At 42.6% G+C, this 13629-nt stretch overlaps 1 protein-coding gene across 1 annotated transcript in view; it reads left to right on the top strand.

The window, feature by feature from the left end:
• The window catches only part of ASPM (assembly factor for spindle microtubules), a 60128-nt gene extending 51154 nt beyond the window's left edge, over nucleotides 1-8974 (top strand). The window contains 7 exon segments of the mRNA NM_001206506.2: nucleotides 744-896; nucleotides 1725-1913; nucleotides 2508-2700; nucleotides 3053-3207; nucleotides 5378-5554; nucleotides 6582-6751; nucleotides 8717-8974. Coding sequence (NP_001193435.2) covers nucleotides 744-896; nucleotides 1725-1913; nucleotides 2508-2700; nucleotides 3053-3207; nucleotides 5378-5554; nucleotides 6582-6751; nucleotides 8717-8819 — 1140 coding nt within the window. The 3' untranslated portion in view covers nucleotides 8820-8974.
• Nucleotides 8975-13629: the final 4655 nt, after the last annotated feature.

Below are 13629 nucleotides of genomic sequence, written 5' to 3'. Positions count from 1 at the left end.
GGTAGGCTGCAGTCCATGGGGTCGCTAAGAGTCAGACACGACTGAGCGACTTCACTTTCCCTTTTCACTTTCATGCATTGGAGAAGGAAATGGCAACCCACTCCAGTGTTCTTGCCTGGAGAATCCCAGGGACGATGGAGCCTGATGGGCTGCCATCTATGAGGTCGCACAGAGTCGGACACGACTGAAGCGACTTAGCAGCAGCAGCAGACCTCTCCTGTTACAATTAGTACATTTTAAGCCTTAACTAGCTGGTATTGGGTAGCCTAATTAAATTCTTGAGTGAAGTGCCCAAATATAGTTTTGCTTTCTATACCCTCAGTTAGGGGTTTCACCACTGAAAATATTGTAAGGAATATAATTGGGGGCTTCCCAGGTGGCTCAGTGGTAAAGAATTTGCCTACCAATGCAGGAGACATGAGTTCAGTCTCTGGGTCGGGAAGATCCCCTGAGGGTGGAAATGGCTCCCCACTCCAGTATTCTTGTCTGGGAAATCCCATGGACAGAGGAGTCTGGTGTGCTACAGTCCATGGGGTCGCAGAGTCAGACACAACTTAGTGACTGAACAACAACAGCAAAGGAATATAATTACTTCAAGTTACAATGTAGATAATTTTAATAGTTAAAAGTTAACTTACTATTGCTAATTTATATAACTTGATATTGAAGATATACAGAAATAAGCATTGGTTGATCGTCTCAAGAGTTAACTATTTGATTGTTAATCTTTTTTTCTCCTTCAGATCTCAGAGCAGAGAGCCAAAATTCGGCTTCTTCACTTTGCAGCAGCTGCCTTTTATCACCTGTCTGCTCTTAGAATTCAAAGAGCCTATAGACGTCATGTGGCTCTGAAGCACGCTAACAATAAACAGCTTAACTCAGCCATCTGTATTCAGGTTAGCTTTCCTTTGCATTAAGACTATGATCTAATTTTTGTTTATAAAGTTTTTTGATATTTCATAAGCAATTTCCAAATACCTCTAGTAAGGTTATGTAACATTTAGCTTGGCCACACAGCTGTTAGGATGTCTTGATGGTTTAGAGATAAGTTGATGTTTTATGGCACGGTACTGAAGCTATGACTTATTCTCTGGTGCTTTGGACTCATTTACTCTTCTGCTAGCAACATCTGAGGGTACCTGTTTCTTTCTCGACACTCTTGCCAACTTGTGGCATTGGAAGACTTTGTGATTTCTGTCATTTTGATGAATGGCAAATTATATCATTTTTGTTTTGGATTTCCTTTGACTGCTAACAATTCTGAAAAAAAAATGTCACCTGTGTTGATTATTCAAATTCTTATCTGTGTATAATGTGCTTTAAAAAGATTTTTTTCCATATACCTTGCTTGTTTTTCTGTTGAGTGTTTTTTTTTTAATAAATTATAGGAGTTCTTTATGTATTCTGAATAAGAATCCCATTTGTGTATGTTAAGTAAAAAAAGTAATTGAAGAAATACACAGCTTAATAAGATTTATATAAATTATGAAATGAGGAATATGTTGTACAGGGTTGAATTCACATGCAGACACTTACACACGCACACATTCACACTCACATACTATGGCCTGGAAGGATCTGCACCAACTTGGGTGGGAAAGTCATGCCACTGGGGAGGGTTGAAAGAAATCCAATATAATGTTCTATTTATTTCATTTGTGTATATATGTATACATTTATTTAAAAAACCTGAAATAATAAAGATCTTCATCCATCTGAAACAGAGATGGTTTCGAGCAAGATCACAGCGTAAGAGGTTTCTTCAGAAATACAGCATCATAAACATTCAGCGTGAAGCTCGAGAACAAGCGAGGCAGCGCAGCAGGGCTGCCTCCGTAATACAGAGAGCTGTCCGCCGTTTCCTCCTCCGTAAAAAGCAGGAAAACTGTAACAAAAGAATTGCTAAAATTCAGGTAACCGAAAATATTATGATTTTGCAATTCATCTACATGATATCTAACATTTTATTTTATTTTATTTTTTGGCCATACCTCAAGGCTTGCAGGATCTTCGTTCCCCAACCAGGGATTGAACTCAGGCCACAGCATGGAAAGTGCTGAGTCCTAACCACTGGACCGCCCGGGAATTCTACATCTAACATTTTAAAAAGCACAATCTCACTCATTCTAGAAAACTAAGGCTGGCCAAAAGAATCATTCATAAGCACTATGCTACCATAATTTCATTGTTAAGCACTTTATTTTCAAATTCCCTTTAGGAAGTTGATGACTGAGAGCTGCAAAAGTATTTTTGCATTTTGAATACAGTTAGCCACCTTTGACCAATGAATGCTACTTTAGCTCATATACAGGAATATTATACATATTTCTTCTTAGAAAAATTTATTTTGCTCTTTATTAGATCCTGAATTGAAGTTCTACTTGTAAACTGTCTGACTGCATCATATAATTTTACTGAAAATATTTACTTTGTTTGGAAGTAGATATAGATATAAATTCACAACACCAGGGGTTGCAATCTTCACGTTACTGGTTTGTCTCTTTAAGGCACTATGGAGAGGATATTCTTGGAGGAAGAAAAATGATAGTACAAAAACTAAAGCCATTCGACAGAGACTTCAGTGTGTTAACAGGGAGATTCGAGAAGAAAGCAAGCTCTACCACAGAACAGCAGTCGCCCTGCACCATCTCCTGACGTACAAGTACCTTTCCACCGTGCTTGAGGCCCTGAAGCACCTGGGTTAGTTTGTTTCAACAGTCTCTTGTAGAAGGCTAGAAATGCATTTTTACCTTAGAGTAGACAAAGAAGGGGCTTCCCAGGTGGCGCTAGTGGTAAAGAGCCTGCCTGCCAGTGCAGGAGATGTAAGAGACGTGGGTTTGATCCCTGGGTTGGGAAGAGCCCCTGGAGGAGGGCATGGCAACCCACTCCAGTATTCTTGCCTGGAGAATCCCCATGGACAGAGGAGCCTGGCGGGCTACAGTCCATGGGGTCACAGAGTCAGACAGGACTGAAGCAACTTAGCACACACGAGTAGTTAAGATGCTGATTTTTGTTGTTGTGACTTTATCTTTTTTTTTCCTTCCTCTTTCAGAGGCAGTTACTAGACTGTCTTCAATTTGCTGCGAGAAGATGGCCCAGAGCGGAGCAATCTCTAAAATATTTGTCTTGATCCGAAGCTGTAATCGGAGCGTCCCGTGTATGGAGGTCATCAGATACGCCATGCAGGTCTTGCTTAATGTCGCCAAGGTACTTTCCAGCTCGATTGTGAAGCGTCCCGTGGTCCAGAGCTGTCCTCCAGCAAGTTAGGTCTATGCTTGCTCATCACTAGAGCTGAGATCCCCAAGTTACAGTGCATTTACTGCATGCCAGGGTTTTAGGGGGATATGTTGACTCGTTTAACATGGCTGTACATGGAGACACTGAATATGTTATGATTTTATTTCTTCTGTTGTTGTAGTATTCATAACGGTGATGGCAAGCATTTATCAAGGACTTGCTAACTACGTGCTAATGCTTCTCATGCAGCATTTAATTAAGTCTTCATGTTAATCCTCTAAGGTGGTTTGTATCATCCTTCCCATTGGTTGTTGTTATTTTTTGTTCAGTCGTGTCCTACTTTGTGACCCCATGGACTGCTGCCTGCCAGGTTCCCCTGTCCTTCACTATCTCCCACAGTTTGCTCAAATTCACGTCCCTTGAATTGGTAATGCTGTCTAACCATCTCATCCTCCGTCATCCCCTTCTCCTCCTGCCTTCAGTCTTTCCCAGCATCAGGGTCTTTTCCAATGAGTTGGCTCATCAAAAATTAGGTGGCCAAGGTATTGGAGCTTCAGCATCAATTCTTCCAATGAATTTTCAGGGTTGATTTCCTTTTGGATTGACTGGTTTGATCTCCTTGCTGACCAAGGAACTCTCAAGAGTCTTCTCCAACACCACAATTTGAAAGCATCAATTCTTCAGCGCTCAGCCTTCTTTATGGTCCAACTCTCAGATCTGTACATGACTACTGGAAAAACCATAGCGTTGACTATATGGACCTTTGTTGGCAAAGTGATGTCTCTGCTTTTTAATATGCTGTCTAGGTTTGTCATAGCTTTCCTTCCAAGGAGCAAGCATCTTTTAATTTCATGGCTGAAGTCACTGTCCCCAATGATTTTGGAGCCCAAGAAAAGAAAATTTATCACTGCTTCCACTTCTTCCCTATTTGTCATGAAGTGATGGGATCAGATGCCACGATCTTCATGTTTTTAATGTTGAGTTTCAAGCCAGCTTTTTCACTCCCTTCTTGTAGTGAAGGAATAATCATTCTTACGGGAGGGAGGGTCCCAGCCTGAGGACCAGCGTGTGGTCAGTGGTGGGGCCAGACGTGGGCTCACACCCCCCCCGCCGGAGCTGACCCTCTACACGCTGTGCTGTGCCAGAGCAGCAGCACCTCTTCTCATCACAGCCAGCAGAGCAGGATGATCCACCACTGTACTCGGGGCTCCCTGGGACCTCTCGGTACGAATGTCAGCCTTTTGGCCTTGGACTGCTCAAGGTAGTCTCCACCAAACTGACACATGCAGAGATGTCGACATGGCAGGTTTATCCTCCTCGCCCTATCCATCAGCTGTAACTTCGAGACTTCCCCTGGGCTTTTTCTCTTTGAGGAGTAGTGGTTGAGACAAGAGACTCTGATGCCAGACTGCCTGGGCTTGCATCCCAGCTCTGCCGCTCACTCTGGGTTACTCAGCCTCTCTGTGCTTCCCTTTTTTTAATGTAAACTGAGGGTAGTCATCGTACCTTTCTCATAATGTTATTGTGAGAATTAAATGAATCCGTGCACATAATGTGCTTGATCCACAGATGTGCCAAACAAGTGCTAAGTGTTCATATTGCTTAGTACCAGTAGCATTATCTGTTACCATGCAGATGTCAACATGAATCTAATGATGCGATTCACAATTAAAGCATGAAAGATATATTCTTGGCTAGTGATCGTCACATTTATTTATTTTAAAGCAAGCTCACCTTCTTCTCAGGAAGCATGAGTAGGGTAACAAGCAGTAAATCTTATCTTTATGGTTATCTTAACCTAGGATTACCTATCACAGATATGTTATCTTTTTTCTGAGAGGGTCTCACTAAAACGTCCCTGGTTTTTACCTTGTTTTCATTTACATCAAGGTGTGCACTTTCAGAGATTTCAGATTTGATTCATTTTTTGTGGAACTTTAAAGTAGGTTGGGAAGAAAAACATTAAAAGGCGCATGTGCATATAAGATGGATCCAGAAATGACCTCGGAAAGTCATCTCATAAAGTCCTCGCTCTTGATGCACATGGTCCAAAATATGGCTCTCAGCCTCCTTCTCAGTTGGTGTTTCTAAGAGAATCTGCCCTCATTGTAACTCGTAACCTGGTTCTGTTCTCCTCCAGTATGAGAAGACAACTTCAGCGATTTATGATGTCGAAAACTGTGTAGATACACTGCTGGAGCTTATGCAGATGTACCAGGAAAAGTCTGGTGATAAAGTCGCCGACAAGAGCAGAAGCATTTTCACAAAAACCTGTTGTTTGTTGGCTGTTTTATTAAAGACGACAACTCGAGCTTTGGTGAGTATTCATTAGCTTTTTTTCCTTTGCGGTTATTTTTGCATGTTCTTAAGCCCAAGACTTTTATGCAGAAATTATCATAACTTAAATAGGGTTTTGTGTGTGTTCACACCTGCTTTTGGGGCTGATCTGATTGTTCCTCACGTGTCAGAGGAGCTGAATTCTAGAAGTAGAATTTATTACAGCCCTTGAAGTAGGAAAATGGAACCCACTCCAGCATTCTTGCCTGGAAACTTCCATGGACAGAGGAGCCTGGCGGGCTGCAGTCCGTCAGGCCACAAAGAGTCAGACATGATTGGGCACACACAGGAGCAGCCAGCTTCCATGCACTTGAGGGAAGTAAGAACCGTGCCAACCAGGAAGCAACATCCTCTCGCTGTGATGTAAAGACATGTCAGACGTTCCCTGGTGAGGTCTCTGCGTTACCCTCTCCAGGTGTGCAGGCAGCAGGGCTCACCATGGGCCGGGATAGGATTGTGACCTTTATCCTGAGAACTATGGGAAACCACCGAAGGTTTTTTAAGCAAAGGAATATGTTCAGTTTAAGTTTTAACATCACCTTGGCTGCTGATTGAAGAATGGATTTGGAAGAGCATGTGAGATGTAGGGAGACCATCAAGGAAGGAGGCAAGTGTAGGCACTCAGTGGTCTGGGCCAGAGACTGTGCTTGACCTGGGGCTGCTTCTGTGAGAGGTAGGTGGGTAACGCTGTAATCTTTGATAAGGTAAAATTCATGAGACTTGGTAACTATAAATAATAGGTATATTGACTCTAATGTTTGCTTTTTTTATTCAGTATGGAATTAAGTGTATAATTTTTGAATATTTGCCCTCTTTGTGATTCTTTTAAATTAGTTTATAGTTTAAACCAGTCTAACTGCTGCACTTGGAGAGCATGGCTTTTTATTGTTAAAAACTTGTCATTTACTGCACAGTGTTTGTTAACTGTGATTGATTTTTCTGGCAAAGAAAGGATATGAATTTTAATCCTTGTTACTGTTTTAAGAAACATACATTTTCTTTTTCAGGATGTTCAAAGTAGGTCCAAAGTTGTCGACCGTATTTATAGTCTCTACAAACTTACAGCTCATAAGCATAAAGTGAATACTGAAAGAATCCTTTGTAAACAAAAGAAGAATTCTTCTGTGAGCCTTTCCTTTTTTCCAGAAACACCTGTAAGAACCACAATGGTTTCAAGGTGAGCAGTACATGTACCCTGCGGTTCCGTGTCACCAAACGTTCATTTGTTCATTAAGCAGGGCTTCCCGGGTCGCTCAGTGTTAAAGGATCCTCCTGCCAAGCAGGAGATGCAAGAGATGTGGGTTCAGTCCCTGGGTGGGGAAGATCCCTTGGAGGAGGAAATGGCAACCCCCTCCAGTATCCTTGCCTGGGAATCCCGTGGACAGAGGAGCCTGGCGGGCTGCAGTGCACAGGGCTGCCGAGAGCCGGACGCTACTGAGCACTACCACCACCTTTTCTACGTATGATGTTTATTTAATAACTTGGTATATTTTAATATGAATTATATTGTAGAACTATTCATATATTAATGAATAGATTCTTCCCCCCACCCCCACCCCCCCTTTTGAGATTTGTTGTTCAGTTGCTCAGTCATGTCCAACTCTTTGCAACCCCAAGGACTGCAGCACACCAGACTCCCCTGTCCTTCACTGTCTCCTGGAGTTTGCTCAAACTCATGTCCATTGAGTTGGTGATGCCATCCAACCATCTCATCCTGTCATCCCCTTCTCCAGCCCTCAATCTTTCCCAGCATCAGGACATAGTCAGGGGTTTGTTTTTGGGGGGGCGTTGTTGGGGGGAGTGGGCAGGTAAAACTCCAAACAGTCTACATGCACCTTTTCTGAGATAAAATATTTCAGTCACAACAAGGTTCCCTTGTGCCCCTTTCAGTCAGTTCTCTCACGTTGACCCCCGATTCTGGAAACTGCTGACATGATTTCAGAATCTTTAGTTTTGCCTTTTCTGCTTTGTCCCATACATGGGATCAAACACAGGCAGCTTCCTGTGACGAACTTTTCTATTTAGCTTAATAAATACACCTTCATGAGGTTCATCCACATCTTACCTGGCCTAGATTTCAGCTCTCTCTTCACACAGTGCTCGTCCATGACAGGGAAACACCCACTCTGTGTGACCACTCTCCACCCCCTACCCCCCACCAATTAATTGATACTTGGAATTTGAACTGAAAAGAGTAAGAAAATGGAATTGTGTATAGTGGTAGGGATTCATGTGAGGAAGATGGATATGATGCTGTTTTCTCAGTGAAGGAGATTATAAACATTAACTCAGCAGCAGATGGGGGAGGGTGTGGAGGGGACATTTGAAAAAATAGTCATCTTGGGGAAAGAGAAAGGAAGCAATTTCTAGGTGGTTTCAATCGCTGGCGTACAGTCAGCCAGCCTGGTTGTGTAGTTTCTCTTTAGCACTGTTCAGCTTGCAGGAATGGAAAAGGCAGATACCTGGATTCAACTGGGAATCCGACTAGAACTTTCCAGCTGAATTCAGTAGGAAAGAGCAACAATAGCGTTAACAGCATTTGCAAAGGAGATTATACTGGGGTACCCAAGGCAGCCGGGAGGGAAAGGTGTGCAGCGCTGTGCTGGGGGCGGTCCTGCACTGAGGTCCCGGAAGTGGGCCCCCAGCGGGCGGAGCATGCGAGCATGGACATGTTAAGTTGAAGGATGCTGATGAATCCCAAGTGGCGGTTGGGGATGGAAGGCCGGGCACCTTCTGAGGGTGGTGCCAGTTTATCGTGTGGTCACATGACAAGGGGTGGCGCTGCAGGAAGGGGGCAGAAACGGACAGAAGAGGGGTTATCTCTTTAGCTGCAAGGATTTGGAGTTCTGAGATGGGACAGTAGTCCAGTGGAGACCAGGAACCAGGTTTACAGACAAAACCCTGGGGTTTCATGGCTGAATAGCCTGAGCTTCAAAGGAGCCACCATCATCCTTCGGGGAAGATAGGTAGAAACGATCTGAAGTTATGAAAGACAATAACAGGAAGCCTTCCACCTGCGTGAGGGGCTTGGAGGGGGTGATGTGTCCACGAGGGGCTACCTTTCAGTTAAGACAAAGCAGTAGACATGACTCTTTTTTAAGAGAAGAACTCGGTTAATGAAAGGTTTTTGTTCTTCTCACAGACTCAAACCAGACTGGGTTTTGAGAAGAGATAATGTGGAAGAAGTCATGACTCCTCTGCAAGCTATTCAGATGGTGCTGGACACGCTCAGCCTTCCTTATTAGCAGAGGCAAGCGTCTCGGCCTGTACAGGAAAAGACAGGAAAGCTCATCACGCAGATGGAAAGCGTTTTTAGGTTTCTTTGTACAACTTTTAAAAATCTGACTTTATATTAAAATTAAAAAGATATATGTAATAAATAAACTTTATATCATTTCTTTCTCATTTAATAGCTTTATTCAGGTAACAAACTAATGTCACAACATGATTCCAACGCTGTTGTCCACGGCTGTCATCTTTAAAATAGTGCATTAGTTTGAATATAATCATATTCCTAAAGGGAAAAGAGTAGCTTAGTGTCCCTGTTTTATAGGTAAATTGAGGCATTTGTCCAAAATAAATGTTGAAAAGTTAAGAGTCTGCCAACTCACGTAGAAGTGAGAAGAGGATAAAATAACCCCACAAATGCCATCGACCCCTGCTTCCTGACTGATGACCATCCAGATGGGCAGCTGAGCCCCTCCGGGCACATTGGGCAAATTCAGCCCACCTCATCACATGCTAAAAACCCTAGACTCGGAACTGAGTGGGGCTATAATTTGACCTGGGGAGAGCAAGGTTGTAATAGAAACTCTAGTCCCTGAGCACAGACCTGAAGAAGGTTCATTTACGAAACACAACCTGTTTTTCATAGCTTTGGGTCACTGCTGCCAACCCTGCACCTGTGGTTCCTGGGCCACAGACACCTACCTCCAGTGGCTGTTTGCAGTCTGATCGGGTCCCAAAGTCTGTCTAGAAATGGGGGCCAGGACAGTTCTTAACTGTTAGAAATAAATCAGTAGTAGCCAGAAATGGAAAGACCATTTAACTACTTGTTGGAATAAGGATTAAACTTAGTCAGAAATTGTCTGAGACCTGGTTAGAATAGATCTAAAGACCATACTGATGTATTGTAGAATATATTGAAAGTAACTGGAGAAGTTTTTTTTTTTTTTTGTCTTCCAATAAAGTGTTTTGGGCACTCTTGGTACTGAGAATTTTCCAAATGGTGTGGTTTTTGTTGACTCTTCCAAATGCTTCATTTTTCATGTCACAGAATTTTAGTATAAACAGTTTATTTACTTGGTAAATTATACTGCTAGGATATAGTCAAGCAGCATAAAATGTTATTAGTAATTGGAATACCAATTACTATTTGCACAAGAACTATTTTTATTAAGTTATACATGAAAGGTGATTTCCAGATAGTACATTTAAAACCTTTTACTGATTAAGAAAATGCTGTCTTTTTGATTACTTTTTAATTTTTTATATTGTCCACCTGTCACTGATTCTCTGTATAAAGAAAGCATTATAAGCTACTATAGTTCTACTTTTAACAAAGGAAGAATTTCAGTGAAAACACTTTACTTATAACTTCTTCACAGGAGGTAAAATCAATATAGATAAACATTAATTTATAATCTATATTTGAGGGCATGTGTATTTGTGGGTGTGTCTAAAAATTTCCAACCTATGTAAAGAAAAGGATATGGTCTAAAAACCTGCTTATTTCAAGAAATGCTTATGGGGGCTACATAAAGAAGTGTTTCTAAAGCTTGCGTAGATTATGGACCATTTTTTTTCCCTCCAATTTTACAGAAGCCTATTTCAGAAACATCTTAAAAGAACAGAGGTTTTTGTTTTTTTTTTAATAATCTAATTTTATTTTGATTTGTTTTTGTTTTTTCACCTTTTGGCCTCACCATGCAGCATGTGGAACCTTAGTTTCTCTACCAGGGATCGAACCCACACACCGCGCTTCAGAAGCACAGAGTCTTAACCCCTGGAATGCCAAGGAAGTCCCTAGTTTTATTCTATGAATAATACTCCATCATTAATGCAGATAACTTGTATTTGGAATAATGGTTTATTTTGGATTATCTAAAAAAACTAAATTTGTTCTAAACTTTGCCCTTGCTTTGCCAAGGCATCATTAGTTTCATACCTGCTGAACATTATTTGAAACAGATTCTTCCTTCTATCAATAATTGTGATTGATCTTTATTGTGGTATGTTGGTACATTCAGATCAGATCAGCCACTCAGTCGTGTCCGACTCTTTGAGACCCCATGAATCGCAGCACGCCAGGCCTCCCTGTCCATCACCAACTCCTGGAGTTCACTCAGACTCACGTCCATCGAGTCAGTGATGCCATCCAGCCATTTCATCTTCTGTTGTCCCCTTTTCCTCCTGCCCCAAATCCCTCCCAGCATCAGAGTCTTTTCCAGTGAGTCAACTCTTCGCATGAGGTGGCCAAAGTACTGGGGTTTCAGCTTTAGCATCATTCCTTCCAAAGAAATCCCAGGGCTGATCTCCTTCAGAATGGACTGGTTGGATCTCCTTGCAGTCCAAGGGACTCTCAAGAGTCTTCTCCAACACCACAGTTCAAAAGCATCAATTCTTCAGCACTCAGCCTTCTTCACAATCCAACTCTCACATCCATACATGACCATAGGAAAAACCATAGCCTTGACTAGACGAACATTTGTTGGCAAAGTAATGTCTCTGCTTTTGAATATGCTATAATTTTGAGCATTACTTTGCTAGCATGTGAGATGAGTGCAATTGTGTGGTAGTTTGAGCATTCCTTGGCATTGCCTTTCTTTGGGATTGGAATGAAAACTGACCTTTGCCAGTCCTGTGGCCACTGCTGAGCAAATCTGGAAAACTTGTGGGTTGCCATTTCCTTCTCCAGGGGATCTTCCTGGCCCAGGAACCAAAGCCGGGTCTCCTGCATTGCAGGCAGACTCTACCATCTGAGCCACCAGGGAAGCCCTATGAGAAGTGCCTCCTACATGCTGGGATGAAATCTCTGTGCTTCCCTTCCCTTAAATCTTGGCCCCGAAATTCTTCAATGTCTTAGTAGTGCACTACTGCCTTCCAACAGCTTGACAAATGTTTTATTAAATATTTATAGTTGCTATCAATGTCCAGCGCTTTAGTTCAGATAGTAAAGAATCCACCTGCCAATGTAGGAGACCTGGGTCTGATCCCTGGGTTGGGAAGATCCCCTGGAGGAGGGAATGGCCACCCATTCCAGTATTCTTGCCTGGAGAATCCCATGGACAGAGGACCCTTGTGGGCTACAGTCCATGGGGTCACAAAGAGTCAGACATGACTTAGTGACTGATACACACGTGGTGGCTATCAGTAAGAGGATTGAGCTAAAACAACCCAATCCACCTGTGATGGAGGAATTCCCATTCTTCTGACTTTCAAATATGTTCAAAATGTTGAATATGATGTGGCTTGTCATGATGTCAGCAACTTCGTCTGATTTGGTTCAGCTAAAGTATAAAAAGGTAAACTCATACATGAATTTTTATAGCTGGATAACCTGATAGAGCAGATACAGTAAAATGTTAAAAACTGCTGAATTTTGACATTTCAACAGTGGTTGAATCAAAGAGTTTGATCGACTAGTCTGTGTGCATACTTGTCTTGAAATAAAAGCTGGTGAGAAAGCGTGTGAGGAGCATTTTGAATAGGCTTTCCCATCCTCCTGTCCTTTAGAACTTAGCGTGGATAAATGCATGAATGGAAACTGATTGTCCCATTCAAATGCTAATACTCACAGTGTATTTTCTTAATAGAAGGGGGAAAGCATGACTGCACACCATCCGAATTCAAGCTCAATGCTAGCATCTTGTCAGCAATTCTGTCTTTTGTGGTGATACAATACAAAATCCACGACATCATATATTAGACCTTCTGGTCAAAACATTTGCCATCAATTCAACACAGTAATGAAAACTCTGAGCTTGGGCCAAAGTGAGGTTGGCCTTTCCTTCCCCAGGTCCTTGGGAGCTGAGCGTATGGAGGTGAAGGGCCCAGACAGCCTTCCCTCTGTCACCCCAAGCTCTTGCCACACTCGGCTCCATCCAAGTCAACAACCGGGACTTGGGCCCCTCTGGGAAACACAAAGAAGAAAAGGAGAGGCGATACTCTTGTGGATAATTACTTCAACAGCACTGTGGGACCTGTTTTGTTTTGCATTTCAAAACCTTGCTGGCTCTCTTTTTTGGGGGCTGCGTAATATTCCATTGCCTCTTGATGAAAGTGAAAGTGGAGAGTGAAAAAGTTGGCTTAAAGCTCAGCATTCAGAAAATGAAGATCATGGCATCTGGTCCCATCATTTCATGGGAAATAGATGGGGAAACAGTGGAAACAATGTCAGACTTAATTTTTGGGGGGCTCCAAAATCACTGCAGATGGTGACTGCAGCCATGAAATTAAAAGACGCTTACTCCTTGGAAGAAAAGTTATGACCAACCTAGATAGCATATTCAAAAGCAGAGACATTACTTTGCCAGCAAAGGTCCGTCTAGTCAAGGCTATGGTTTTTCCAGTGGTCATGTATGGATGTGAGAGTTGGACTGTGAAGAAAGCTGAGCGCCGAAGAATTGATGCTTTTAAACTGTGGTGTTGGAGAAGACTCTTGAGAGTCTCTTGGACTGCAAGGAGATCCAACCAGTCCATTCTGAAGGAGATCAGCCCTGGGATTTCTTTGGAAGGAATGATGCTAAAGCTGAAACTCCAGTACTTTGGCCACCTCATGCGAAGAGTTGACTCACTAGAAAAGACTCTGATGCTGGGAGGGATTAGGGGCAGGAGGAGAAGGGGACGACAGAGGATGAGATGGCTGGATGGCATCACTGACTCGATGGACGTGAGTTTGAGTGAACTCCGGGAGTTGGTGATGGACAGGGAGACCTGGTGTGCTGCGATTCATGGGGTCTCAAAGTCGGACACGACTGAGCGACTGAACTGAACTGAACTGAGTATTCCATTGTGTACACATATATGTACCACACTTTTATCCACCCTTCTGTT

Source organism: Bos taurus, chromosome 16, assembly GCF_002263795.3.
Source record: "Bos taurus isolate L1 Dominette 01449 registration number 42190680 breed Hereford chromosome 16, ARS-UCD2.0, whole genome shotgun sequence".
Taxonomy (NCBI): Eukaryota; Metazoa; Chordata; class Mammalia; order Artiodactyla; family Bovidae; genus Bos; species Bos taurus.
The sequence above is the reverse complement of the archived record's forward strand: the minus strand, read 5'-3'. Positions and strand labels throughout refer to the sequence as shown.